The 27,902-nt window shown below is 40.3% G+C and overlaps 2 protein-coding genes across 4 annotated transcripts in view; one reads left to right on the plus strand and one right to left on the minus strand.

Annotated features, from left to right (window-relative positions):
* npl (N-acetylneuraminate pyruvate lyase (dihydrodipicolinate synthase)) overlaps positions 1 to 3,165 on the minus strand; it is a 12,085-nt gene extending 8,920 nt beyond the window's left edge. Inside the window, exons 1-5 of one of the 2 annotated variants that reach the window (XM_058390566.1) lie at positions 2,495 to 3,165; positions 1,650 to 1,748; positions 629 to 702; positions 446 to 533; positions 271 to 328 (exon numbers count right to left, since the gene is read on the minus strand). In XM_058390566.1, coding sequence (XP_058246549.1) covers positions 271 to 328; positions 446 to 533; positions 629 to 702; positions 1,650 to 1,748; positions 2,495 to 2,550 — 375 coding nt within the window. In that variant the 5' untranslated portion in view covers positions 2,551 to 3,165. The remainder of the gene's footprint in view (positions 1 to 270; positions 329 to 445; positions 534 to 628; positions 703 to 1,649; positions 1,749 to 2,494) is intronic. The other variant, XM_058390567.1, reaches the window with a different exon arrangement.
* A 477-nt stretch (positions 3,166 to 3,642) lies between these two features.
* Positions 3,643 to 21,340, plus strand: edem3 (ER degradation enhancer, mannosidase alpha-like 3). 2 transcript variants are annotated; one of them, XM_058390568.1, is made up of 21 exons: positions 3,643 to 4,714; positions 4,799 to 4,844; positions 5,498 to 5,598; positions 5,783 to 5,822; positions 5,924 to 6,036; positions 7,164 to 7,317; positions 8,818 to 8,952; positions 9,085 to 9,190; positions 9,281 to 9,378; positions 9,849 to 9,974; positions 11,020 to 11,103; positions 11,189 to 11,272; positions 12,694 to 12,818; positions 13,132 to 13,321; positions 14,358 to 14,503; positions 15,120 to 15,264; positions 15,786 to 15,977; positions 16,072 to 16,237; positions 18,001 to 18,186; positions 18,545 to 18,592; positions 19,280 to 21,340. In XM_058390568.1, exons 1-21 carry the CDS (start codon positions 4,623 to 4,625, stop codon positions 19,573 to 19,575), a joined length of 2,673 nt encoding a protein of 890 aa, XP_058246551.1. In that variant the 5' UTR covers positions 3,643 to 4,622; the 3' UTR covers positions 19,576 to 21,340. The 2 variants fall into 2 exon arrangements, with proteins under 2 accessions (XP_058246551.1, XP_058246552.1); XM_058390569.1 differs by lacking the exon at positions 18,545 to 18,592.
* Positions 21,341 to 27,902: the final 6,562 nt, after the last annotated feature.

Consider the following 27,902-nt stretch of genomic DNA (forward strand, 5'->3'; position numbering starts at 1 on the left):
TACAGAGAGAGAGATACAGAGAAACAGGGAGAGAGACAGAGAGAGAGAGAGAGAGAGAGAGAGAGAGAGAGAGAGACAAAGAAACAGAGAGAGAGAGAGAGAGAAAGACAGAGAGGGAGTGACAGATAGGGAGAGACTGAGAGAAAAACAGAGAGAGACGGAGACATAGAGACATAGACAGAAAGGGAAAGAGAGCCAGACAGAGAGAGAGAGAGAAGGAGAGGGAGAGAGACAGACAGAGAGAGAGAGAAAGATAGAGAGATTACTCACCAGTTCCTGAGAGTCTTTTACACTCAGGCAGCCGACGTGAACAATGACCTTGTCAAGTCTATAAGTAAGTGAATAAATACATAAACAAAAACAAACAAACAAACAAACAAACCCCACAAACATATGTGTAACTTCTAGGAAACTGGAATCCTTTCATTATTGAAGCTCCACCTACTTCCCTTTGGCCTGACGGCACCACCACTCCGCCAGCTGCTTCCGTTCCTGCAAGGTCAGCGAGCAGCCTTCACCGGTCGTCCCGTTCACTTAGACCAAACACACACACACACAGTCGCTCAGATTAGACAACCGTGAACATGTTATCTTTTACCCGTCTGCACACGCAGGATCTGAGCCTCACCGAACACACTGCGCACGCTCTGCTTCTCCAGGAGGAAGTCCACGTACTGACCAATCACCTCCAGGTTCAGCTCACTGCCCAGGAAAGCAGAAGAGGGAGAAAAAAATCATCACATCACACCACCATACCAGACCTCAGACCGCTGATTCGGCTTCTTTCACACACATCGGACATTTTCACGACGTCATGACTCGATGACCAATGCCGAAAATTTCCAAAGTCAGTAAATATTCAAAGGGCAAAGGCAGGGATGTGTAAAACACACTGGTCAAGCATATGGGGTGTAGTATGTTTAACTGGAAGCTGTTTAACTGGAAGAAAGTTGATTTAGAGTTTAATTTTGACTCAGCAAGAAATGTACACAGATCAGGCATAACATTATGACCAGTACCAGGTGAAGTGAATAAGACTGAGTATCTCCTCATCATGGCACCTGTTAGTGGGTGGGATATATTAGGCAGCAAGTCAACATTTTGTCCTCAAAGTTGATGTTAGAAGCAGGAAAAATGGTGATGGCTAGACCACTGGATCAGAGCATCTCCAAAACTGCAGCTCTTGTGGGGTGTTCCCAGTCTGCAGTGGTCAGTATCTATCCAAAGTGTCCTTTAAGTTCCCCAAGTTGCGAGGTGGGGCACAACTTACAGGACTTAAAGGACCTGCTGCTAACATCTGGGTACCAAACACCACAGCACACCTTCAGGGATCTAGTGGACTCCATGCCTCAACAGGTCAGGGCTGTTTTGGAAGCAAAATTGGGACCAATGCAATATTAGGCGGGTGGTCATAATGTTATGCCTGATCGGTGTAAATTCATCAAGTTATACATTTGGTGTGCTGGGGAAACATCATTTTTTTTTAATAAAAAAAACAAAACAGAAGATGCATCCTTCTGCAATAAATAAATAAAACCTGCAATTAGACAGACTCACATTTTACTGCTTCATTACAAAAATTTTCAAACTGCAAATCTGCTCTGGGTTTCAGACTGAAGCTTTTTAGACATTTGCCTGACAAATCGTACCCGTCTGACGTGAGAGGTGTGAAGGTAGCTGCGATCAGACCGGTGATCTTTTCCGACTCTGGACACATCTTTGAACCTAAACGCGCACACACACACACACTGATCAAGATAACACCACTGGTTATCTAGATAATAAACACATTTATATACACACAGCTGTTATATGATGAGAGAGAGAAAGAGAGAGAGAGAGAGAGAGAGAGAGAGAGAGAGAGAGAGAGAAAGAGAGAGACCATTCATTTTCTTGACGTTTGGCTGAACCTTTTATCCTTTAATCTCTCTCTCTCTCTCTCTCTCTCTTTTCCTTTACTTTTTTCCCTTTAATATGTGCATTTTACCTGGAAATATCGATACATAACTGGAGCGTAATTATTATTATTTATTTATTTTAGAGGAAAGATTTAAAGCTACTTAATATATGCACATTTTTAAAAGACACAAACTTACAAAAAGATACTTTTCCAGAGACTGTATTATAATGTAATGGAAACGTAAGTCTAATGATGACACTACTGCTAATAATAATAATAATAATAATAATAATAATAATAATAATAATAATGATGATTATTCTACATCGTAAAATACAATATGTATTTCTTTGTATGATAATAATAATACACAATTTCACATCATTTTTGTTAATGATGCCATTAACAAAGCCATGCTAAACAAACAAATAAACAAACAAAAACAAACAAAATCGCTTTTAGTCATATTTCCGTTGATAAACATCATGTAATAACTCACAACAACGTAATAACACTCAATCAAAGCTCCTAATAAAGCCGTGTGAAGTAAATTTGTTGCAATAAACAACTCTAAACTGAATCGGAGGTGTTTACCTGTGACTCGACTCCCTGTGACTTGCCCTGCAGCTCAAAACAACGCTCCACTCCATCTACCTGCTGCTCCTCCACCACCACAATGCAGCTGACTGTCAGGCATGAGACCGACATGTGACTCCTGAAGGATTATGGGAATCGTAGTTCACTGAAGGACCCCCGAACGCGATTCCTAAGATAATTTCCTTAAACTAAAACTTTTAAATGCATTTACGTATGGTGAACGCCTTGTCCTATACATCATATCGCAGATTCTACCTTATATACACGGTTTTAACGCCGCTCCCGTATCATATTTGTTTTCGCTGACGGTGGTGAAATCAAAGCAGGAAAAACTACACTTCCCATAAGCGCCATCGCTTTGCACTTGATCGCGTTAGCCGTCTCTTAGCTTATAGCATATCGTTTTAACTTTTACAAGGACAACGGCAGAACTTTAATTCGTCGTTATATCGCTAAAGATTACACTTGAAAAAACAAACAAACAAACATGGAAGATAGTCAGAAAGCGTATAGATAAAAAAAAAGTTCCCGAATAAGACCAACGCCTCTGATTTGTTTATACCACTTCCGCTACCGGAAATGTAGTGGAAGACTTTTATTGTGTAGTTGGATTATTTTAACGTTATCTTTCTTTCTTTCTTTCTTTCTTTTGAAGAGAGCAATATGGAATATTAGTAGCGTCTCAAAAAAGCCAAATAAAAAAAAACCGTAAATATAAATTATTTAAATCCCCAACAGAACTCAAAGTTTTCCTCAAAGAACCGTCATTTTTTAATCCTCACGGAAAGGGTTTAATTTATGTTTAACTTCCTTATATCGTACAACTTGATATAACGAATATATGTTTAAAATACTTTTTTTTTTTTAAAAAAAGAGAGATTTTTACTTATGTCGCGTTAAAAAAAATATATAATCATCTATAAATCAATTTAGTTCGAGAAAACACTAAAAAAATTATTTCTTTCTTTTTTTTAAAAGAAGAAGAAGAAGAAGAAGAAGAAGAAGAAGAAGAAGAAGAAGAAAATAATTGTAAATAAGATGCTGGGGATTTAAAAAGAAAGAAAGAAAGAAAGAAAGAATCCGACACCATCGTGATGGCGTAGATCGGTGCGCGTGTTACCCGGATGCGGATGTTGACGAGTACATGAAAGAACTGTGCAGCCACACCAGCATCCGGTTATTAGCGGCTTGTCAAGGCGAATGACAGTGTCTCGGGTTTTAATTTATCTTCACGGACCGAGCCCGGTCAAAAAGGAAGATGGGATTTGTAGACTTCAAGAGACGTATTTCGATCAGAATGAACTCTTTTGAACCGTGGATAATGTTTGGCTAGTTAAAAGAATAAGAAAAAAACAACAGCTGGATGAAAACAACCAGGACCGAACTGTCATCCTTTTCAGGGCTACATTCACTGGCGGCGACAATTTGACGTTAATTACTGTTTTCTATTACGGATGCGTTCACGTCAATTACTGTTTTCTTGCTGTAGATTTGCGGTTTTCCTTACTCATCGTCGTGTCCTTTATTCTGTCTAAAATCTGCCTAGGACGTTTTAAAATAGAAGAAGGATGTGTTTCAGGCTGTTTTTAAAATATACACCAAACAAACAGGAATAATGACAGTGTAGGTGAAGAAAACATCAGGAAGTGAGGTTTAATTTTTTTTTTAAATTTAATATTATTGTTTTTTGTTTTTTTCTTCCATTTCTCATCAGCGCCTGCTTTAAAGCAAAAACCACCAGGTGTGTATCGGTGTTCGGGTTTAGATGTAGATAGATATGAGTTGTGTCATGTTGTGTAGCTTGTGAGTGAAAGCAGCATGCTGGTGTATCAGGTGTGTTCCTGTGGATCCGGGTTTGGCCGCAGGTGACGGAAGCAGGCAGGTGTTGAAGGAGGGTTGAAGTTAAACAAGCTCATGTTTAACTCTTTTTGGGATGAAGAAGAACCCAGCTGAGAGCTGACGGATTGAAGGAGACACTGTTTGAGAGTCAGATCCCTGGCGTTATTGGTTCGAATCCACTTTTATTTATTTATCTATTTATTTATTTACTTACGCTGTTTGTAAGAGTGAGCGGTCATGAGTCCAAACACATCGTTGTGACTGGTGTGTGGAAGCTGCTGCCGTGATGATGTCACCCGTTTCCATCCTTCTGCTCCTGCTGGGGTTCTCCGTCCGGCTCTTGGAGAGCATGAGCAGAGAGGAGAAGCACAAGTTGAGGTAGGTGTTCCTCATTAAAGCACCATCATTAGTGTGTGTGTGTGTGTGTGTGTGTTTACTAACGTGGCTGTTTTATCTTTACAGAAATCAGGTGCTGGAGATGTTTGACCACGCTTATCAGAATTACATGGTACGTCACCTACGTCGATGTTCTTGACACGTCTTTCCACACGTGTCCCAGAAAACAACAGGAGACGGAAATGTCCCTGCGTGTCCAGGCCGTTCACGTGATATAGATAGAACAGATACGTGGCTCTTCTTCGGTTTCTTCCCCAGAAATATTTAGTTAATTGGGTGTGTGGTTTGGGACACGTCCTCAGCGGACCCGTGAGGAGGAGGAGGAGGAGGAGGAGATGATTTTCATGTAGTTTGCAACCAAAAGAAAGAAAAAAGAGGACTGAAGGGAAGAAGGAAGAATAGAAAGTTTGAAAGGAAGGTGGGGAACATGGATAGGAAGAAGAGCAGAAGGAGAGAAGAAGTGCTGGGGTTAAAGGAAATGCAGCGAGGGAAGGAGTAAAGAAGGAGAGAAAAAAAGACAGACAGAGACAGAGAAAAAAGCAGAAGTAAGAAAGGAAGGAGAAAAAGAAAGACAGAAGGAAGACTGAAACGAGGAGGGCTGGAGAAGAAAAGATAGTGTGTCGCTAAAAACTGTGTGTGTGTGTTTTAAGCATTTTCTGAGCTGACACCTTATCTCTCTCTCTCTGTCTCTCTCTCTCTGTCTCTCTCTGTCTCTCTCTTTTCTCTCTCTCTCTCTCTCTCTCTCTCTCTCTCTCTTTCTCTCAGGATCACGCCTACCCAGCAGATGAGCTGATGCCTTTGACGTGTCGAGGTCGAGTACGAGGTCTGGAGCCGAGCCGAGGCGACGTGGATGATGCTCTGGGAAGGTGAGTCTGATTAAAACACACACACACACACACACACACACACACACACACACACACACACTTGCACATGTACTGAACAGCTACAGTCTCCAGAGGAGTGTGTGTGTGTGTAAAAGGTAGTTTCAAAAAGAAGTGCTCTAGAAGTGCTCTTCTTCATTGTGTGTGTGTGTGTGTGTGTTTACAGGTTTTCTCTCACCCTCATCGACACGCTGGACACTCTTGCGGTGAGTTAAACTCTGACAGGCGCAGCGTGTGTGTGTAATGTTCAGTCCCATCTCTCGGCTGTGTATCTTCATGCTGTTCCTCCTCCTTCTGATGTGTCCAGCTGTTGAATAAGAGCAAGGAGTTTGAAGAAGCAGTGAAGCGGGTGGTGAAGGACGTACGACTGGACAACGACATCGTGGTGTCTGTGTTCGAGACCAACATCCGAGTGCTGGGGTGAGGAGGCTGATACTCGTACTGACCAGCGTGACGTGTGTGTGTGTGTGTGTGTGTGTGTGTGTGTGTGTCTCCTTCTGAGACCAGAAGTGTTCTGACTGAGCAGCAGTCCAGCACGAGAACACTCAGAGATCTACAGCTTCCTTTCTTTCTCTTCTTTCTTCTCCACCCTTCATTCCATCCTTATCTCCGCTTAAGAATTCTCCTTCTGCTTTTATTTTATCTGTTCATTTTCATCTTGCTTTCTTGGTTTTTCTTTTTGTTTCAGTTTTGTCTGTCTGTTTTTCTGCTCTTTTAATTTCTCCAATTTTTCATTCTTTCTGTCTGTTTTTTTCATTCTGTCGTTCTCTCGTTTCATTCATTCTGTTTGTCTTTCTGTCTGTCTGCTCTTTCTTTCTTTCTTTCTTTCTTTCTTTCTTTCTTTCTTTCTTACTGAGGACACGCCTCCTTTACTAAGACTGGCAGGTACTGAGGCCACGCCGTTTTTTACTAAGACTTGCAAGTATTAAGGCCACACCTCCTTCATTAGAACTGACGTGCTGAGGCCATGCCTCCATTACTAAGACTGACAGGTACTGAGGCCATGCCTTATTCACTAGAACTGACAGGTTCTGAGGCCACGCCTCCTTCACTGAGACTAACAGGTGCTGAGGCCATGCCTCTTTCACTGAGACTTTCAAGTATTGAGGCCACACCTCCTTCACGAATATTAACAGGTTCTGAGGCCGCACCTCCTTCACTAAGACTTTCAATTATTGAGGCCACACCTCCTTTACTGAGTTCAATAGGTACTGAGGCCAAGCCTTCTTTATTAAGACTGACAGGTACTGAGGCCAGCCTCCTTCACTGAGACTGACAGGTACTGAGGCCAGCCTCCTTCACTGAGACTGACAGGTACTGAGGCCAAGCCTCCTTTGCTAAGCCTTGCAAGTATTCAGTCCATGCCTCCTTCATTAGAACTGACAAGCACTGAGGCCAAGCCTCTGTTACTAAGACTGACAAGTACTGAGGCCACACCTCCTTTACTGAGACTGACAGGTACTGAGGCACATTGCTGTTAAAAGCTTCTTAAAAGGTTTCTGTTATTGTTAATAATTATGTTTTATGGTGTGTGTGTGTGTGTCTAGAGGACTGCTGGGAGGTCACTCCATGGCGGTGATGCTGAAAGAGAGAGGACAGCGCATGCAGTGGTATCAGGACGAGCTCCTGGACATGGCTAAAGACTTGGGACTGAGACTCCTGCCTGCCTTCAACACCAGCAGCGGCCTGCCTTACCCCCGAGTGTGTACACACACACACACTCTCTCTCTCACTCTCTGACCCTGAGGTGGATGTGCCGTTGTGTGTTTTTCTCGAGCTGCTTGAATAATCATATTACTCGCATGACTGATCTCCTTTCAGCTACCATAGAAGTTTTATCTCTGCCACTCTGCTCGTTCCTTCCTCTTACACTCTCTCACTAACCTGCTGCATGAGTAAGAATCTCATGCTGTGAAGGGAAAATAATCAACGATGGGGTGGTGTGAAGTGACTGAATACCACTGAAGCGACTGTGAGCAATAACAAGTCTTAAGGGGTTTAACTGGTAGCTCAATTCTTTATTCACTAGAACTAACTGGTACAAAGGCCACGCCTTATTCACTAGAACTGACTGGTACAAAGGCCACGCCTTATTCACTAGAACTGACTGGTACAAAGGCCACGCCTTATTCACTAGAACTGACTGGTACAAAGGCCACGCCTTATTCACTAGAACTGACTGGTACAAAGGCCACGCCTTATTCACTAGAACTGACTGGTACAAAGGCCACGCCTTATTCACTAGAACTTACTGGTACAAAGGCCACGCCTTATTCACTAGAACTGACTGGTACAAAGGCCACGCCTTATTCACTAGAACTGACAGGTACTAACGCCACGCCTTATTCACTAGATCTGACAGGTACTAATGCCACGCGTTATTCACTAGATCTGACAGGTACTAACGCCACGCCTTATTCACTAGATCTGACAGGTACTAACGCCACGCCTTATTCACTAGATCTGACAGGTACTAATGCCACGCGTTATTCACTAGAACTGACAGGTACTAATGCCACGCGTTATTCACTAGAACTGACAGGTACTAATGCCACGCGTTATTCACTAGATCTGACAGGTACTAACGCCACGCCTTATTCACTAGATCTGACAGGTACTAACGCCACGCCTTATTCACTAGATCTGACAGGTACTAACGCCACGCCTTATTCACTAGAACTGACAGGTACTAATGCCACGCGTTATTCACTAGAACTGACAGGTACTAATGCCACGCGTTATTCACTAGAACTGACAGGTACTAATGCCACACCTCCATCACTGAGACTGACGGGTACTGAGGCCATGCATCCTTTATTGAAAAAGACAGGTTCTTAGGCCATGCCTCCTTCATTCAGACTGACAGGTACTGAGGCCACGTTTTTTTTTTTGAGGCTGACAGGTGCTGAGGCCACACCTACTTCACTGAGACTGACAGGTACTGAGGACATGCCTCTTTCACTGATACTGGCAGGTATTAAGACCATGTGTTCTTCACTAAAACAGACAGGTTCTTAGGCCACACCTCCTATACTGAGTCTGACAGCTACTGAGGCCACGCCTCCTTCACTGAGACTGACAGATACTGGGGCCACGCCTCCTTCACAGGTTCAAGGAGTTCTGCCTAACTGCGCTTAGTGTTAGTTGAACTCTCTCTCTCTCTCTTTTATTTATTACTGAGCATTATTGTCGTCTTTTCAGATCAACCTGCGTCACGGGGTTCAGGGTCCTGAGACTCGGACAGGCACCGAGACGGAAACCTGCACCGCCTGCGCTGGTACCATCATCCTGGAGTTCGCCGCACTGAGCCGCTTCACCGGAGACCCCACGTTCGAGGTATAGAAAATATCACAATATATCATTAATCGTTTTGTATCGTGTACCGCAAGTCACGCAAAGTCCAATATTTAATGCAAATAAATCATTTTTGGTCAAATATATATATATATATATATTTATCACGTCCAGGCCCATGCTCGGAGAGCTCTCGACTTCCTGTGGGAAAAGAGACAGAGAAACAGCAACCTGGTGGGAACGACCATCAATATCCACTCGGGGGAGTGGGTGCGGCGAGGTGAGAGGAAAACCTGCAACGGACTGTACCATTATTCAGAGAAACACTGCTGGATTTTCTCTTCATGTTTTGTGTTGCTTGTCTCTGCAGACAGCGGTGTAGGAGCCGGGATTGACTCGTATTACGAGTACCTGCTGAAGGCCTACGTTCTGCTGGGAGATGACCAGCTACTTCAGCGCTTTAATATAGTGAGCTTTCTTACACTCACTCATACACACACGCTCACACACACACACACACACACACACACACACACATACACACATACACTCACTCACTCACTCACTCAATCGTGCGCTGAACACAATGATTTCATACACCAATCAGGCATAACATTATGACCACCTGCCTAAAGGCTCTGTTAGCAGCAGATCCTTTAAATTCTGTAAGTTGCTAGGTGGGGTCTCCATGGGCCCCACCATGTTGAGGACAAAATGCTGACTTGCTGCCTAATATATCCCACCCACTAACAGGTGCCATGATGAGGAGATCATCAGTCTTATTCACTTCACCTCTCAGTGATCATAATGTTATTCCTGATCTGTGTACCTTATACACTGAAATGTTACAGTAAGGACTGATAATTTGTGTGATTTTAGACCTAGCATGTTTTTTTGTGACGTGTAATAACGTTGGATCTTCACTGTGTGTGTTTCAGCACTATGCGTCTATAATGAAGTACATCAGCCAGCCTCCTCTGCTGCTGGATGTCCACATCCACAAACCCCTGCTGCCCGCACGCACCTGGATGGACTCCCTGCTCGCGTTCTTCCCCGGCCTGCAGGTCAGACGCAGAATAACAAACAGCATTCAGCATGATCGCTCACTGTATGCAGCACACGGCCTTTGCTCTCTTTTTAAATGGCCTATGGAATGTTATTCAGACGTGTTCTGACTTTATCAATGATTTACAGACCGTCTACCGTGACATGAACTCACACGGTGTTCATGGGATTTGGAAGTTAACAATTAAAAAAAAAAATGGAGGAGAAGAATGAAGCGAAGTCACAGAGAAGTGTTGTATTAGCTAGCACCCTGACAAAACTTACAGGTTCCCTCTAGAACTCTACACCAAAGGGTCTCTTCTCTTCTCTTCTCTTCTCTTCTCTTCTCTTCTCTTCTCTTCTCTTCTCTTCTCTTCTCTTCTCTTCTCTTGCTAATAATCAATCCTGGATGCATCACATTTAATTAAACCCAGTTAGGGGGCAATTACTTTTTCTTCACACAGGCCCATTTCATGTTGGAAATCTTTTCCTTCTCTTCATAAACATTTTATACACCGATCAGCCATAACATTCTGAGCACTGACCAGTGACATGAATAAGACTGAGTATCTCCTCATCATGGCACCTGTTAGTGGGTGGGATATATTAGGCAGTAAGTCAACATTTTGTCCTCAAAGTTGATGTTAGAAGCAGGAAAAATGGACAAGCGTAAGGATTTGAGAGAGTTTGACCAAAAGGGCCAAATTGTGATGGCTAGACCACTGGATCAGAGCATCTCCAAAACTCTTGCAGCTCTTGTGGGGTGTTCCCGGTCTGCAGTGGTCAGTATCTATCAAAAGTGTCCTGTAAGTTGCGAGGTGGGGCCCATGGAGGCTATCTTACAGGATCTGCTGCTAACATTTAACACCATTAGGGATCTAGTGGAGTCTATACCTCGACGTGTCAGGGCTGTTTTGGCAGCAAAATGGGGACCAAGACAATATTAGGCAGGTGGTCATAATGTTATGCCTGATCAGTGTACATTATATTTTGTGTTGGGTTTGTTTTCTATTATATTTATTATATTTTTATTTATCCCCCGCCCTTCATATCACACTCTCATAGGTGCTTAAAGGAGACATCCGTCCTGCTATAGAAACCCACGAAATGCTGTTTCAGGTCACCAAGAAGCACAACTTCCTACCTGAAGTAGGTTCCTCATTCCTAAATTGACGGTTCTAAGCACTCGATTCACGTCACTTACCTTTTGTTTTTCTTCTCTTCCCTCCGTCAGGCCTTCACTACAGACTTCAGGGTTCACTGGGCACAGCATCCACTGAGACCCGAGTTTGCAGAGAGCACCTACTTCCTGTATAAGGTGTGTGTGTGTGTGTGTGCGCGAGAGAGAGAGAGAGTGAGTGAGTATGTTTTCTCCAGCTCCACCTTGATTACTGTTGTTATGTCCTCGAACAGAGCCTGCGTTATCTCTGTTTGCAGTATCAGTGTGATATTTGTGCTGTAGGGTGTTGGTGACGTTCGCGTTTCCTCGTGTGTTTCCATGGTAAAAGTTATACAGTATGTAACTATAACGCGGTTATTCTGTGTATCACAGCCCGGGTGACCGAGCTCTAGTTCCTTTTTACTTCACCACACTGGCCCAACTAGTCTAGATCAGAGTCCACTTCATTTCAACCAACTGGATATGTTTATGTAATTGTAAAGTCTATATTTTTTCTGATTTTAAATAACATTTTTATCACTAATTGAAATAAGACTGCAGGTTAATCACTTAAATTATTTGTCTTATGTTATTATCAATAAACGTTAACATGCTAAAGTACACTTGTGTGTTTCCGTGTAGAACGCCTCATATTTCAGCATCATAACATTTTAATTTTATTTATTTTAATTTTTTCCTTTTTTTCATCGTATATTTTTATATAGGAATGTAATTTTGGTACACTTTATTCCATTTATTTTTAGTAATAATAATTATAATAATAATAAAAATAGTGAGTGAGGATTAATTAGTTAATTGTTTCATAAGTAAATAAATACGGAAAGTAAATTAAAGCTAAATGGAAAGCTTGTGATTTAATGCATTCTTATGAGTCTTATTTATTTAATTTCAGTATTTATTAAAAAACTTTGTGTTCCTTCTCTTCTCTTCTCTTCTCTTCTCTTCTCTTCTCTTCTCTTCTCTTCTCTTCTCTTCTCTTCTCTTCTCTTCTCTTCTCTTCTCTTCTCACCTCTTTTGTTCATTTCTGGCCTCTTCTCTTCTGTTCATTTCTCACCTCTTCTCATCTTTTCTCTTCTCTTCTCACCTCTTCTGTTCATTTCTGGCCTCTTCTTTTCTGTTCATTTCTCACCTCTTCTCATCTTTTCTCTTCTCTTCTCACCTCTTCTGTTCATTTCTGGCCTCTTCTTTTCTGTTCATTTCTCACCTCTTCTCTTCTCATCTTTTCTCTTCTCTTCTCACCTCTTCTGTTCATTTCTGGCCTCTTCTTTTCTGTTCATTTCTCACCTATTCTCTTCTCTTCTCTTTACTTCTTTTCTCAACCTCTTTACTTCTCTTCTCACCTCTAATCTTCTTTTCTCACCTCTTAAAGCCAAGGAGTTGCTTCAACAGTTTATGGAATTTGTATCTATATTGCTAACAGAGTGTAAATGTGAGATGGTGGCAGGATATAAAAAAGGTGAATAATTAGGTTGAGAGATTTCCCTGTTGTTGATGTAAATGCGCTTGTTTCTTTTTGTTAAACCGTCCCTAACCACTCCCTGATATTCAAACTCTCCTAGGCCACCAGGGACCCGTATTACCTGGAGGTGGGACGCACTGTTCTGGAAAACCTGAACCGCTTCGCTCGGGTCCCGTGTGGCTTCGCCGCCATGAAGGACGTCAGAACAGGAAGCCACGAGGACCGGTGAGACACGCAGTACAGATTTATCCCACCGGGATTGTTTTATTTTTATAGCCACGGATGAGTGAAGAGTTGTCGTAACAACCAGGTGTTTGTGGGGTCGAATCCCACTGTTGCAGGACCATACGGGTTAAAGATTATCATAAAAGTCACTCACACACACTATCAGTGTGTTATCTAGTGTTCAGCCCATCGTTCGTCACATGACCTGTGGTTTTTATTTTAGTTTTTTTTATAAAGACTAAACAGAGTTGATGTAGAAGGTCATCCGGAATAAAAATGCTGTGTGTTCAAGTGAAACTGATCTGTCTTTCAGCATGGACTCGTTTTTCCTGGCCGAGATGTTTAAGTATCTCTACCTGCTGTTTGCCGAGGAGGATGATTTACCCTTCGACGTGGAGGACTACGTCTTCACCACTGAGGCTCACCTGCTCCCCTTGTCACTCTCCATTGCTCCTCGCTCACACCTGCCTTCTGCAGGCAATGCCACTGTACTGCATGCTCCGGTACTGCACACTACAGACTCTTACAGTGCTGAAAACTCTGATAACTAAATAGTAAATATTAATATAAATTATATGTACATAATTGCCACACTACCAGTCAAAAGTTTGGACACACCTTCTAATTCAATGTTTTTGTTTAGGGATTTATTTTCTACATTCTAGAACAATCCTGGAGATTTTAACACACATGGACTTAAGTAATCCATATGTAATGACAACAAAAAACAGTCAGTTGTTATTTTAAGACACGAAGGTCAGGTGTTCTGGAATAGTTCTTGCAAGAACAGTATTGTCAAGTGCATTTGCAAAACCCATCAAGCCCCATGATGAAACTGGCTCACATGAAGACCATCCCAGTAAAGCAAGACCAAAACTGACCTCTGCTGCAGAGGGGAAGTTCATTTAGAGTGACCAGCCTCAGAAATCACCAATTAACAGCACCTCAGATTAGAGGCGTTATGAAGGCTTTACAGAGCATCAGTAGCAGACATATCTCAATATCAACTGGTCAAAGGACATTATTGTGGGTTTTGGCCGCCTTCAGCATTGTTTTACAATGTAGAAAGAAATAAACATCAGGAAACACCATGGGATTAGAAGGTGTGTCCAAACTTTTCACTGGTAGTGTATGTGTGTGTGTATATATAGTTTGTAAAGCTAGTCTAAATTTTTTTTATTAATTTTAAACATTCTCTTTAACATTAAACCAATGTTTAGATTTCGTATTTGTTATAAAAATGTCTGAATGATTGAATTCGAATTTTGGATGTATTTCAAATTGTTATTACTATAATTACTGTAATATATTATTATTATAAGCATTTTTATTCCTATGTCTGAGATCTCTGTCATAGAAAAAAAAGACAATACCGATCTAAAACACTATATGAAACCCCTTGATGTTTATTCTATATTATTAGACAGTGACATACTCCAGATGAATGATTGTGGTACATCGTATTCACCTACGTTATTCATTTCATTTTAATTTCCCAGTCTTTTAATTCCTCTCTTTCTTGCTGGCGGTGTAAAACAGGTCCCAGTGGAGCTCGACGACTCAAACTTCGAATGGACCTGCCCCAACACCCGCCTCCTTTTCCCTGACCCCGCCTACCCGCACAACCTCCGCGAGCCGATCAGGAGTGCGGTGGACAAGAGTTGTCCCCGCCCCCCACCCGCAAGGTGAGAATTCCTCAATGAATCATTCGGGAATGAGGTTCTCTCAGTGTGCACCGTGTTAACGTGACGAATCTCATGTTCTGACATCCGTAATGACTCGCTTCAGAGGAAAACGATCAACAGCGAGACAGTGTGATGTGACGAAGCAGAGCACAAAAAGCTGATCATTTTCCTATCACAAAGTATTTTATTCCTCTTATAACATAGCAGCTAGACTCCTCTGTCCTGATACTGGAGACTCCTTACATCTCATTACATTAAAACTTCACCATCTGTTTAATGTGAATCGTCCAACATGCAAGTCTCTGAGTTTAATTTGAACAGAGCTGCTGTTATAGAAAACTATTCAGCACCGTCTGACCAATCAGATTGGAGGATTCAGGAGCTCTCTTCTAGAATATTCTGTAATATACTTAAACTTTCTCTTCTAGCTTTATCGGCTTTTACAGTATATTAATTGGTCAGTATATTAATTTTACAGTCTAATAATTGGTCAGTATATTTTACAGTATATTAATTTTACAGTATATTAATTGGTCAGTAAGGTTCATGTAAGCTGAGTTCACTAAAACTGGACTCTTTATGTAATAATAATAATTCCTCTTTTTCTGTATTTCAGAGAGCCAGGAGTAGGTCGTGCCCCGCTGAGAGCTCAAGACTTCATGGCTAATAATCCAGAGCACCTGGAGCTCCTGAAGAGGATGGGCGTCACGCTGATCCACCTGAAGGACGGAAGAGTCCAGCTAGTACAGCACGCTGCACAGGTATACCCGCCGACCCACCGCCCACTTCCCACCGCCCGGTCCTTTGTACCCGAGTCATTTATGAAAGACACTTTTTCACAAAGCTCTGCTACAGTTCAGGTGTTGTAGCTTAAACAGCATGTGTACATATTTGGGGGCGTGGCTTCGAAAGGAAACACCAGATTGTATTTGCTTAGATTTTTAGAACAACTTCAACCGATTTGGGACAAAATCTCTGATTACAGTTTTATTCTTCAGTGAAAAATCTAAAAATAAATTTTTGCTTCAAGATGGAAGAATAAAAGTCATCTGAATATTCTCTGTAATAGTGAGCTTGAGCTCCTGTGTGTATCGATTTCATAAGTGGCTTTGTGATGTTCAAGATCTTGTGCAGCATCTCGTGATTTATTTATTTATTTAATATAATATCATCTGTTATAATATTACATGATTATTAACACAGCATATGGAATTCATTCCATTTCTATTCATGAGTATGCGGTATTAATCTTGAATCTTGAATCTAATGTGTGTGTGTGTAGGCGGTGAGTGCTGTAGCTGCTGAAGACGGCATGCGCTTCATGCAGGAGATGATGGAGCTCTCCAGCCAGCAGCAGAAAGAGCAGCTCCCCCCCCGCGCCGTTCAGATCATCTCGCACCCCTTTTTCGGCAGAGTGGTACTGACCGCCGGACCTGCACAGTTCGGAACGGACCTTTCCAAGACCAACTTAGGGGTGAGTAGATCCGAATGAAACCAAAAATGAAGCACTTCAGGATTATTTTAAGAGTTGACTCGTGATAAGAGTTTATCGACTCTCTGGGTCTCAGGTGCGAGGTTTCGTGACCGTGGCCGAACCTTACTCCGGCTGCGCCGAGTTGACCAACGGCGAGTTTGTGGCCGGGCGTATCGCTCTGCTGCAGAGGGGACAGTGCATGTTTGCAGAGAAAGCCAGAAACATTCAGAAGGCTGGAGCTATTGGAGGAATCGTCATCGGTGAGCATTCAGGGGGAAAGAAAATGACCCTCTCTTTGAGTTATAAATAATTAATAACAGTTCTCTTGCAACATATCTAACTTGACTTAAAGGAGTTCACTTCCAGAACAAAAATCTACAGATAATTTCCTCACCCCCTTCTCATCCAAGATGTTTGTGTCTTTCTTTCTTCAGTCGAAAAGAAATGATGTTTTTTGAGGAAAACATTTCAGGATTTTTCTCCATATAATGGACTTCAGTGGTGCCCACAAGCCTGACCTTCCAGAATGCAGTTTAAATGCAGCTTCAAAGAGCTCTAAACCTCCATCCCAGCCCAGGAAGAAGGCTCTTATCTAGCCAAAGCATTGGTCATTTTCTTAGAAAAATAAAAAATTGTATGCTTTTTAACCACAAAAGCTCGTCTAGCGCTAGCTCTGGGATGCTCGTCCATGACGATACAGACCTAGTGTTTAGCGTGTTTAGTGTTAAGCGATCGTGCAAATACCAAGGAAGTGCAAATAAGTCAAAAGCTCTTCACTAACAAAATGGTACATACTGCCTGTCCAAAAAAAAAAGTCACCACTTAACTAAGCAAGTAGGTATGATCCTCCCATTGGACTGCATGGATGATTATGTTTCAGCTGGCAACAAATGATTTAACCCTAACTGATGCAGGGAGTAGCTTCTCATTTCTTAAACAACCGTGCCGGAGGACACATCCTGTGGTCGTGGAAAAGATGTTTGTCTGTTTCAGAAGGGTCAAGTTATTATCAAGCAAAGAAAACATCTAAGGAGATAGAACTACTAAAATTTGGTTAAGAGCTGTCCAACGCATTATTAAAAACTGGAAGGGTAGTGGGGAACCATCATCTTCAAGGAGAAAAAAATCATGAATGATCATGATCGGTGATCACTTAAACGTTTGGTGAAATCAAATCGTAAAAAAAAAAAAAGGTAGAACATACGGCTATGTTTAATAGTGAAAGTAAGAGCATGTCCACACGCACAATGCCAAGGGATCTCGAGGGATTAGGACTGATGGCACGGGCATATTCAGTTCATCAGGCTCAAATTGTAAAAGAGTGGTTCAGGGAGCATGAGACACACATGGACTGGCCACCCTGGTCCAGACCTTAACCCCATTGAGAATCTTTGGAGAAGACTTTGTGCAGCGGTCCGACTCTCCCAACATCAATACAAGATCTTGGCGAAAAATTAATGGATAGGAATAAATGTTGTGACATTGCAGAAGTTTATCAAAAAGATGCCACGGTGAACGCGTGCCGTAATCAAAGCTGAAGGCGGTCCAACGAAATATTAGAGTGTGTGCCTATTTTTTTGGACAGGCAGTGTATAACGTAGTGTATAAGTGCGGTTAAAAAGAAAATGACCGATGGTTTGTCTAGAGAAGAGCCTTCTTCCTGGGCTGGGATGGAGGTTTAGAGCTCTTTGAAGCTGCATTTAAACTGGAAGGTCAGACTCGTGGGCACCATTAAAGTCCACTATATGGAGAAAAATCCACTGAAAACGACTGAAAAATGAAAGACATGAAGATCTTGGATGACGGGGGGTGAGGAAATTATTTGGAGAGACTTAAAAAAAAAAAAAAAAAAAAAAAACTAAAAGATGAAGTCTAACTGATTAAAAAAAGCCAAAAAATCATCCCAGCATATAATATAGATAAAACCCAGGACAGACCTTTGACCTGAGGAGACTGGGTGTGTGTTGGTGCTTCAGGAAAAAACACAAACTGTAACCTCACGTTTCTCACCTTTTTCTCCCAGACGATAACGAGGGCAGCAGCAGCGACACGGCGCCGCTCTTCCAGATGGCAGGAGACGGCAGGAGCACCGACGACGTCACTCTGCCCCTCCTCTTCCTGTTCCATAAGGAGGGGAACATCCTGCTGGAGGCCCTGAAGGAGCACAATGAGGTGGAGGTGCTGCTCAGCGAGAAAGCCCGAGACAGAGGTGAGTCGTGAGGAGCCACCACGTGTCCATCCTTAAACAAAGACTCGCTCGCTTAAAACAAAATAGATCACAGTTTATTCATGTCGTATTTAACGATGCTTTTAAATCTGAATGCAGTTGTGTTAAACCCACAGGTCTGGGTGGTTTAAGTGAATCATTATTTAAGTGAATCATTATTTAAGTGAATCATTCTATTTGACTCCAGTGAACATTTGTGTACTTTTCAGACTAGACTCAATCTCTTTACTTCCTTCCTGTAACTGTTGCCTTTTTTTCTGCTTCCTCTCTCTCTCTCTCTCTCTCTCTCTGTCTCTCTGTCTCTCTCTCTCTCTCTCTCTGCCTCCTCCTGGATGAGCAGAAGCCATATTTAAGGGAAAAGCCCTGCCAGGCACCCTGTTGGATGGCAGTAAGTAATCTACAGCTCTTCCTTCTTTTCCTCTTCGTCCTCATCATGTTTGGGGGTTTTCTGTCTCGGTTTACTGATTGACTCCCTATCTGAATGTTTGATTCTCTCACTTACTGACTGACTCATAGGTTGGCTCATTGATTGACAGACTCCGTCGCTGACTTGCTGACTGTCTGAATGGCTTACTCACAGACTGATTCACTGACTGATTCACATAGACTCACCTAGTGATTCACTGAATGACTGACTCATTGATTGACTCACTCAGTCGCTGACTCACTATCTGACTCGCTGACTGTCTGAAAGGCTTACTCAGAGACTGATTCATTGGCTCAAGCAGATTCACCCAACTGACTCACTGACTGACTCATTGATTGCCTGACTCACTCAGTCGCTGACTCGCAATCTGACTCGCTGACTGGCTCACACACATACTGATTCACTGGCTCAAACAGATTCACCCAATCACTCACTGACCGGCTTGGAAGCTCAATGAATATGTCCGTTAGTAAATGAGTGATTCACTGACTGATTCATTGGCTCACTGACTGATTCAACGACTCACTGGCCGGCTTGGTATCTCAGTCAGTATGTCCGTTAGTGAATGAGTGACTCATAACGTAACGTCACATTACGAGTCGATGTTATGCTTCTTGACATCTCTCTGCTCTGCCTCTTTGCTCTCAGGTGGAGACGAAACAGAGGAAGGGGACGAGGAGGAGGGCTGCTGCGAGGAGGACCACGCTCACTCCGCCCCCTCATCAACACTTGACCAATCACAATCCACCACTCAGGACCAAGTGGTAGCGGGTGAGGAGGCAGGAAGGCCAGAGGAGGGGCTTAGCAATGACATACCTCTGAGCGCCGGGGAGGAGGAGCCTGTAGAGGACGACGATCCTAACGACCAGTCGGTGGACTCGATAATGGCCGATTGGCAGGAGGACCTGGAGGCATTTCAACAGATGGAGAACGATGAACTTTGACCTCGGGATCCAGGGACAGATCGCAGAACAGAGCCATAAATATTTCAAGAGACTTTGGGGGACACACCTGGTGTACAGGACAGAAGACGAAGACCTCATTCTCAGGTGCTTTTTCGGGAGCAGAAATGCTCACCTGTGCAAATCGTACAGTCTTTAACCTCCACCTGAACCAAACCCAAGACCAAACTGTCTCATCCCGTCTCGTCTTTCGTCTCGTCTTACCGGACGTCTTCCTTCTTCCAAATCCGTGTTTATTAATCCATGGGGTTGAGCGATGGACGTTAATTTGAAGTGATTTGCAGACCGATCGTTAATGAAGAAGAGGAGAGTTTACACAGTTCTACACGGAAAATCAAAAAGAACTCTTCGGAACGGTTGGAATGTACGTGTATATGTAGTTTAAAAAAATATTCTGTCAATTTTGTGTGTGTCCTTTTCGGAACATTGACTCGAGAGTCAAAACTTTTTAGTTCTGAAGAGATCCGCTTCACGCCCATAAAAGGAACGGTTCATCACGAGATTGTCACGTTTACTCCGTGTCCCTGTAACACCTGTAACAGCATGACGCACTGTGAGACGCTCACGCCGATGAATTGGCACCAGATCCACGAACCAGCACATGCACCATGCCAATTAATAACAGTCACATATTAACACACCGAAAGCTGAAGGTGAAGTAAAGCGAAGGTCAGGAGTCTTCTCTAGAGAATCTGCTATCCGAGTACCGACATCCAAGTTCTTCATGGACGTGACACGGACTTTCTGATGTGGTTTAATAATCCGAACACGAGCCAAGTGTCGCTGTTAGTAGCAGAAAAAGCCTGAAGCCAAAATTGTAAACACAGTTTATCCTTGTTATTGCGAAAACGTTAAGATTTTTACGGAAAAAAAGAAAAATCACTTCCTGTACCGGTCAGCTTCAGTTCACTGATCCTGCGGGAAAAAAATGTTAAATTTCATATTTCGGTGAATCGTTCCTTAAAAGCGAGGGAGGACGGGTGATGTGTAGGGGGTTATGGGAACCAGTTAAGAGAAAAGAGCAACCCCAGTTATCGACTACGCTGCTAATATGGGAAGGAGCGTTTGAGGACCAGGGCCTGTTTTTGTTTGTCTTTATCGTTAATTATCAGCCTGTGTGTGTGTGTGTGTGTGTGTGTGTGTGTGAGAAAAGACACAAACTGAAAAGAAACGCATTACTTCCTTCATTGCCAAACACCCCCCCCCCCCGCTTAAAAAAAATAAAATACCACCCTCGTCCTCCAGGGGTCGCCATTTTCACACCACTCACTCACTAAAAAGGACGATCCGGGCGCAGAGTGCCGGACATCATAAACTGGCTGTAACAAAGAGATAAATGGACGGGTTTGACACTTTTTTTTTAAATGAAGAAATTTGTACGAAAAGGTGGAAATCCGTGCACTGTGTGCAATAAAAGGTAGAGGCATGTGTAATTTTAACAGACTTCCGTCTCTCTCTGGTTTGTTTGTTTGTTTGTTTGTTTGTTTTAAATACGCACTAAAAAGTCAAGCGGCCCTGAAACGCACGCGCGCTCTTTTCTTTCGTTTTTTGGCAGTTTTATGACGCATTTTTTATTGACTTTCTATTCAGTTCTAGTTAAGAGTGGGGTAATAAACTCTGACATGTGGAACTGTGAAGCTGTACTTCTGAGAAACTCTTAAGGGAAGTGCGTGAGTGGAGACGGTGGGAAAGCTGGACAGGAGAGAGAGAGAGAGAGAGAGAGAGAGAGAGAGAGAGAAATAAATAATCAGCGTCCTCTGATTATGGAAAGCCAAAGAGTTCATAAACGTCTGAAATAACTGGAACACGTAATGAGTTTTCAATCTCCATTAATTAATTATTTTTTTTGCTTGCAACAGAACAGTAAGGAGTTCAGGTTTGATTAATGATTCTTGGTGATTAATTTATTAATTCATTTGAAGTGGTAATATTTCACTTACGGACGTTAACACTGTGGGTCCAGGAAAAAATAAATGCAAACTTTTTTCTGTTTGTTTTGTTTTCCGTTTGTTTCTGCATCGTATCAAAAAAGGGGGAAATAAAATGAAATAAGTAAATAAATAAACCTGTTGGGTGAATATCTATCCTAACGAACTTTCTTCAGTTAGATAATTGACATAAACAAATTTGATTGGATAAACCACAACAAAGATAAACAGATCAGGCATAACATTATGACCACCTGAGTAATATTGTATTGGTCCCCCTTTTGCTGCCGAAACGGGCCTGACTCATCAAGGCATGGACTTCACTAGATCCCCTGAAGCTGGTACCTGGCACCAAGATGTTAGCAGCAGATCCTTTAAGTCCTGTAAGTTGCGAGGTGGGGCCCACTTACAGGACTTAAAGGATACTTATGATAGATACTGACCACTGCAGACCGGGAACACCACCACAAGAGCTGCAGTTTTGGAGATGCTCTGATCCAGTGGTCTAGCCATCACAATTTGGCCCTCAGATCCTTACACTTGTCCATTTTTCCTGCTTCTAACACATCAATGTTGAGGACCAAATGTTCACTTGCTGCCTAATATATCCCACCCACTAACAGGTGCTGTGATGAGGAGATCATCAGTCATATTCACTTCACCTCTCATTGGTCATAATGTTATGCCTGATGGGTGTACACACACAATCACTGCTACGGTATTTTCTCATGTGTTTGGTTTGTTTTGTGGAAACTCCTCACAACATGACCCATCAGTTAACGGAGCTAAGAAATCCATGGTGTGTCTTTGGATTAAAAGAAACAAGACAGAAACCTGATACAGTGCAGGTTCACATTGCACTTTACTGAACTCCTTTTACATGTTAATTTAATTCAATTCAATACAATTTTATTTGTATAGTGCTTCTAACAATGGACATTGTCTCAGAGAAGCTTTACAGAACATAAGAAACGAGGTACAAAAGGCCAAGATTAATGCTATCCCTAATGAGCAAGCCTGAGGCAATTGTGGTGAGGAAAAACTCCCATGATTATGGAACGTGATTATAAATGATTATGAACACTGGAGAGTGTGATTATAAATGATTATAAACAGCGGAGAGTGTGATTATAAATGATTATAAACACCGGAGAGTGTGATTATAAATGATTATAAACACCGGAGAGTGTGATTATAAATGATTATAAACAGCGGAGAGTGTGATTATAAATGATTATGAACAGCGGAGAGTGTGATTATAAATGATCATAAACAGCGGAGAGTGTGATTATAAATGATTATAAACACCGGAGAGTGTGATTATAAATGATTATAAACAGCGGAGAGTGTGATTATGAATGATTATAAACAGCGGAGAGTGTGATTATAAATGATTATAAACAGCGGAGAGTGTGATTATGAATGATTATAAACAGCGGAGAGTGTGATTATAAATGATTATAAACACCGGAGTGTGTGATTATAAATGATTATAAACACCAGAGAGTGTGATTATAAATGATTATAAACACCAGAGAGTGTGATTATAAATGATTATAAACACCAGAGAGTGTGATTATAAATGATTATAAACAGCAGAGAGTGTGATTATAAATGATTATAAACAGCGGAGAGTGTGATTATAAATGATTATAAACACCGGAGTGTGTGATTATAAATGATTATAAACACCGGAGTGTGTGATTATAAATGATTATAAACACCAGAGAGTGTGATTATAAATGATTATAAACACCAGAGAGTGTGATTATAAATGATTATAAACACCAGAGAGTGTGATTATAAATGATTATAAACACCAGAGAGTGTGATTATAAATGATTATAAACAGCAGAGAGTGTGATTATAAATGATCATAAACACCGGAGAGTGTGATTATAAATGATTATAAACACCAGAGAGTGTGATTATAAATGATTATAAACAGCAGAGAGTGTGATTATAAATGATTATAAACAGCAGAGAGTGTGATTATAAATGATTATAAACACTAGAGAGTGTGATTATAAATGATTATAAACACTAGAGAGTGTGATTATAAATGATTATAAACACTAGAGAGTGTGATTATAAATGATTATAAACACTAGAGAGTGTGATTATAAATGATTATAAACACCGGAGAGTGTGATTATAAATGATTATAAACAGCGGAGAGTGTGATTATAAATGATTATAAACAGCGGAGAGTGTGATTATGAATGATTATAAACAGCGGAGAGTGTGATTATGAATGATTATAAACAGCGGAGAGTGTGATTATAAATGATTATAAACACCGGAGAGTGTGATTATAAATGATTATAAACAGCGGAGAGTGTGATTATAAATGATTATAAACACCAGAGAGTGTGATTATAAATGATTATAAACAGCGGAGAGTGTGATTATAAATGATTATAAACACCAGAGAGTGTGATTATAAATGATTATAAACACCAGAGAGTGTGATTATAAATGATTATAAACACCAGAAAGTGTGATTATAAATGATTATAAACAGCGGAGAGTGTGATTATAAATGATTATAAACAGCGGAGAGTGTGATTATAAATGATTATAAACACCAGAGAGTGTGATTATAAATGATTATAAACACCAGAGAGTGTGATTATAAATGATTATAAACACCAGAGAGTGTGATTATAAATGATTATAAACACCAGAGAGTGTGATTATAAATGATTATAAACACCAGAGAGTGTGATTATAAATGATTATAAACAGCAGAGAGTGTGATTATAAATGATCATAAACACCGGAGAGTGTGATTATAAATGATTATAAACACCAGAGAGTGTGATTATAAATGATCATAAACACCGGAGAGTGTGATTATAAATGATTATAAACACCAGAGAGTGTGATTATAAATGATTATAAACAGCGGAGAGTGTGATTATAAATGATTATAAACACCAGAGGGTGTGATTATAAATGATTATAAACAGCGGAGAGTGTGATTATAAATGATTATAAACACCAGAGAGTGTGATTATAAATGATTATAAACAGCGGAGAGTGTGATTATAAATGATTATAAACACCAGAGAGTGTGATTATAAATGATTATAAACAGCGGAGAGTGTGATTATAAATGATTATAAACACCAGAGAGTGTGATTATAAATGATTATAAACACCGGAGTGTGTGATTATAAATGATTATAAACACCGGAGTGTGTGATTATAAATGATTATAAACACCAGAGAGTGTGATTATAAATGATCATAAACACCAGAGAGTGTGATTATAAATGATTATAAACACCAGAGAGTGTGATTATAAATGATTATAAACACCAGAGAGTGTGATTATAAATGATTATAAACAGCAGAGAGTGTGATTATAAATGATCATAAACACCGGAGAGTGTGATTATAAATGATTATAAACACCAGAGAGTGTGATTATAAATGATTATAAACACCGGAGTGTGTGATTATAAATGATTATAAACACCGGAGTGTGTGATTATAAATGATTATAAACACCAGAGAGTGTGATTATAAATGATCATAAACACCAGAGAGTGTGATTATAAATGATTATAAACACCAGAGAGTGTGATTATAAATGATTATAAACACCAGAGAGTGTGATTATAAATGATTATAAACAGCAGAGAGTGTGATTATAAATGATCATAAACACCGGAGAGTGTGATTATAAATGATTATAAACACCAGAGAGTGTGATTATAAATGATCATAAACACCGGAGAGTGTGATTATAAATGATTATAAACACCAGAGAGTGTGATTATAAATGATCATAAACACCGGAGAGTGTGATTATAAATGATTATAAACACCAGAGAGTGTGATTATAAATGATTATAAACAGCAGAGAGTGTGATTATAAATGATTATAAACAGCAGAGAGTGTGATTATAAATGATTATAAACAGCAGAGAGTGTGATTATAAATGATTATAAACAGCAGAGAGTGTGATTATAAATGATCATAAACACCGGAGAGTGTGATTATAAATGATTATAAACACTAGAGAGTGTGATTATAAATGATTATAAACACCGGAGAGTGTGATTATAAATGATTATAAACACCGGAGAGTGTGATTATAAATGATTATAAACACTAGAGAGTGTGATTATAAATGATTATAAACACCGGAGAGTGTGATTATAAATGATTATAAACAGCAGAGAGTGTGATTATAAATGATTATAAACACTAGAGAGTGTGATTATAAATGATTATAAACACTAGAGAGTGTGATTATAAATGATTATAAACACCAGAGAGTGTGATTATAAATGATTATAAACACTAGAGAGTGTGATTATAAATGATTATAAACAGCAGAGTGTGGTGTTTGTGATGAATTTACAGGCTGCAAAAAAAAGTCAGAAGTTTCTCATTAATATTTAATTAGCGCCTCCTTAAAGTATAAAATCATTTTTTGACACGTTTACACTCCGTTAAATAGGTGTTTTGACCTTTTTGGTTTTCCGCAACGTCCTGATTTACGATTGAACGCCCCCTCCAATAACGTCATGGTCTATAATTGGCCTTCGGTTAGCTTTGGGCTAAAATGACTTCCGGGTTTTCCAGCCGAATAAGGCAGCAGACACTGAGAGTTAACAGTGTTGCCAGATTGTGTGTTTTTAAACCTCAGGTTTGTCTTTGGAGGGGTTGTGTTTTATTGATCCATAAATGAAAGTGTGTTATTTTCAATGAAGTGAAATAAAGTATAAGAAGAAAAATAATAAATTACATAAAACCGATTTTAATCATTTTAAATAAATAATAAAATAAGCTTTGGTTACTGTGTCCAGCCACTAAACTGCATCACATTCATCTCCATGTCCATATGGAAAATAATCCGGTTTATTACGCTGCTTCTACTGATGATATTTCCTTATTTATATTTCACGTTGCTGTCACCTCAACTTCTCTATTCTCTGATGTATCTATTTACATTCACTGCATCTGGCCCTTATCCAGAGCAACATAAACATATCTCATTTTATACACCAGAGCAGTTGGTGGTTAAGGGTCTGAAATCTACCTACACTAGAATAGAATGGAATAGAATAGGGTGGAATAGAATAGAATAGAATAGAATAGAATAGGGTGGAATGGAATAGAATAGGGTTGAATGGAATGGAAATGAATGGAATGGAATAGAATAGGGTGGAATAGAATAGACAGAATAGAATATGATAGAATAGAACAGAATAGACTAGAATAGAACAGAATAGAATGGAAAGGAATGGAATAGAATAGGGTGGAATGGAATAGAATAAAATAGACAGAATAGAATAGACTAGACCAGGATTGGATAAAATAGAATAGATAGGATATGATAGAATAGATCAGAATAGGATTGGATAGGACAGAATAGAATGGAATAGAATAGACAGAATAGAATAGACTAGACCAGGATTGGATAAAATAGAATAGATAGGATATGATAGAATAGATCAGAATAGGATTGGATAGGACAGAATAGAATGGAATAGAATAGACAGAATAGAATAGACAGAATAGAATAGATCAGAATAGAGTAGAATAGAACAGAATAGAATTGTGTAGAACAGAATACAAGAGAATATATCAGAATAGAATTGTATAGAATATAATACTTTATTGTGATTATAGAGCAGCAGAGTGAGGTTAAGGCTCTCTCACCACTCTACAGGGTGATATTTATTCCTGTGTTGGATCCATAAATCTGATCTTCTCTTAAATAAACCCTGATTATTCATCAGAGTGAAAACAATCACAAGCACTGTCTCGTGTTCGGATAAATATCTCGTTACACTGAGAAAAGCGCCTGGTTTTAATGAGATAAATAAATAAAGCAGAGTAGGTCAATAAAAACAAACAGGTCAGCTTTGTTTACACAGGTTTAGGGAAGCAGATGGTTGCCATGGAAAAAAACAATCCTCAGACATCCTGAACCATCTTATTAAAATCACGAAAACGGCCCTTTACTGCGATATCTCGTTACTACACAAAATATCTTGCTTTTTTAAATGAGAATAATCTTATTTAGAAAAAGATCTTGTTTTTACGAGAAAATGATCTCGTTACTACGAGAAATATCCCGTTCTTACGAGAAAAGCATCTCGTTACTACAGAAATGATCATTATTGGACTTTGTTCCTACACAAAATATCTTGTTTTTATGAGAAAAACATCCGATTAAAAGCATCTCTTTAGTGTATGAAAATATCTTGTTCTCATGAGAAAACCATAAAATGATCTAAATACAACAAAATAAATCTATTTATTATTCTGAGAATGTTGTGTTTTTACTGCACAAGTTATGTCGTTTTTACGAGAAAAAAACCCAAAACATTTACTTTCCAGGAAAGCACGAAAACAGT

Source organism: Hemibagrus wyckioides, linkage group LG05 (assembly GCF_019097595.1).
Source record: "Hemibagrus wyckioides isolate EC202008001 linkage group LG05, SWU_Hwy_1.0, whole genome shotgun sequence".
Lineage (NCBI taxonomy): Eukaryota > Metazoa > Chordata > Actinopteri > Siluriformes > Bagridae > Hemibagrus > Hemibagrus wyckioides.

What these genes read in the sequence shown, in the direction of transcription:
- edem3 (XM_058390568.1), top strand. Translation starts at nt 4,623, where the DNA reads ATGATGTCACCCGTTTCCATCCTTCTGCTCCTGCTGGGGTTCTCCGTC. An exon ending in GAGGAGAAGCACAAGTTGAG is followed by an intron (nt 4,715 to 4,798) that starts GTAGGTGTTCCT and finishes TTATCTTTACAG; the next exon opens with AAATCAGGTGCTGGAGATGT. An exon ending in ACAGGAAGCCACGAGGACCG is followed by an intron (nt 12,819 to 13,131) that starts GTGAGACACGCA and finishes TCTGTCTTTCAG; the next exon opens with CATGGACTCGTTTTTCCTGG.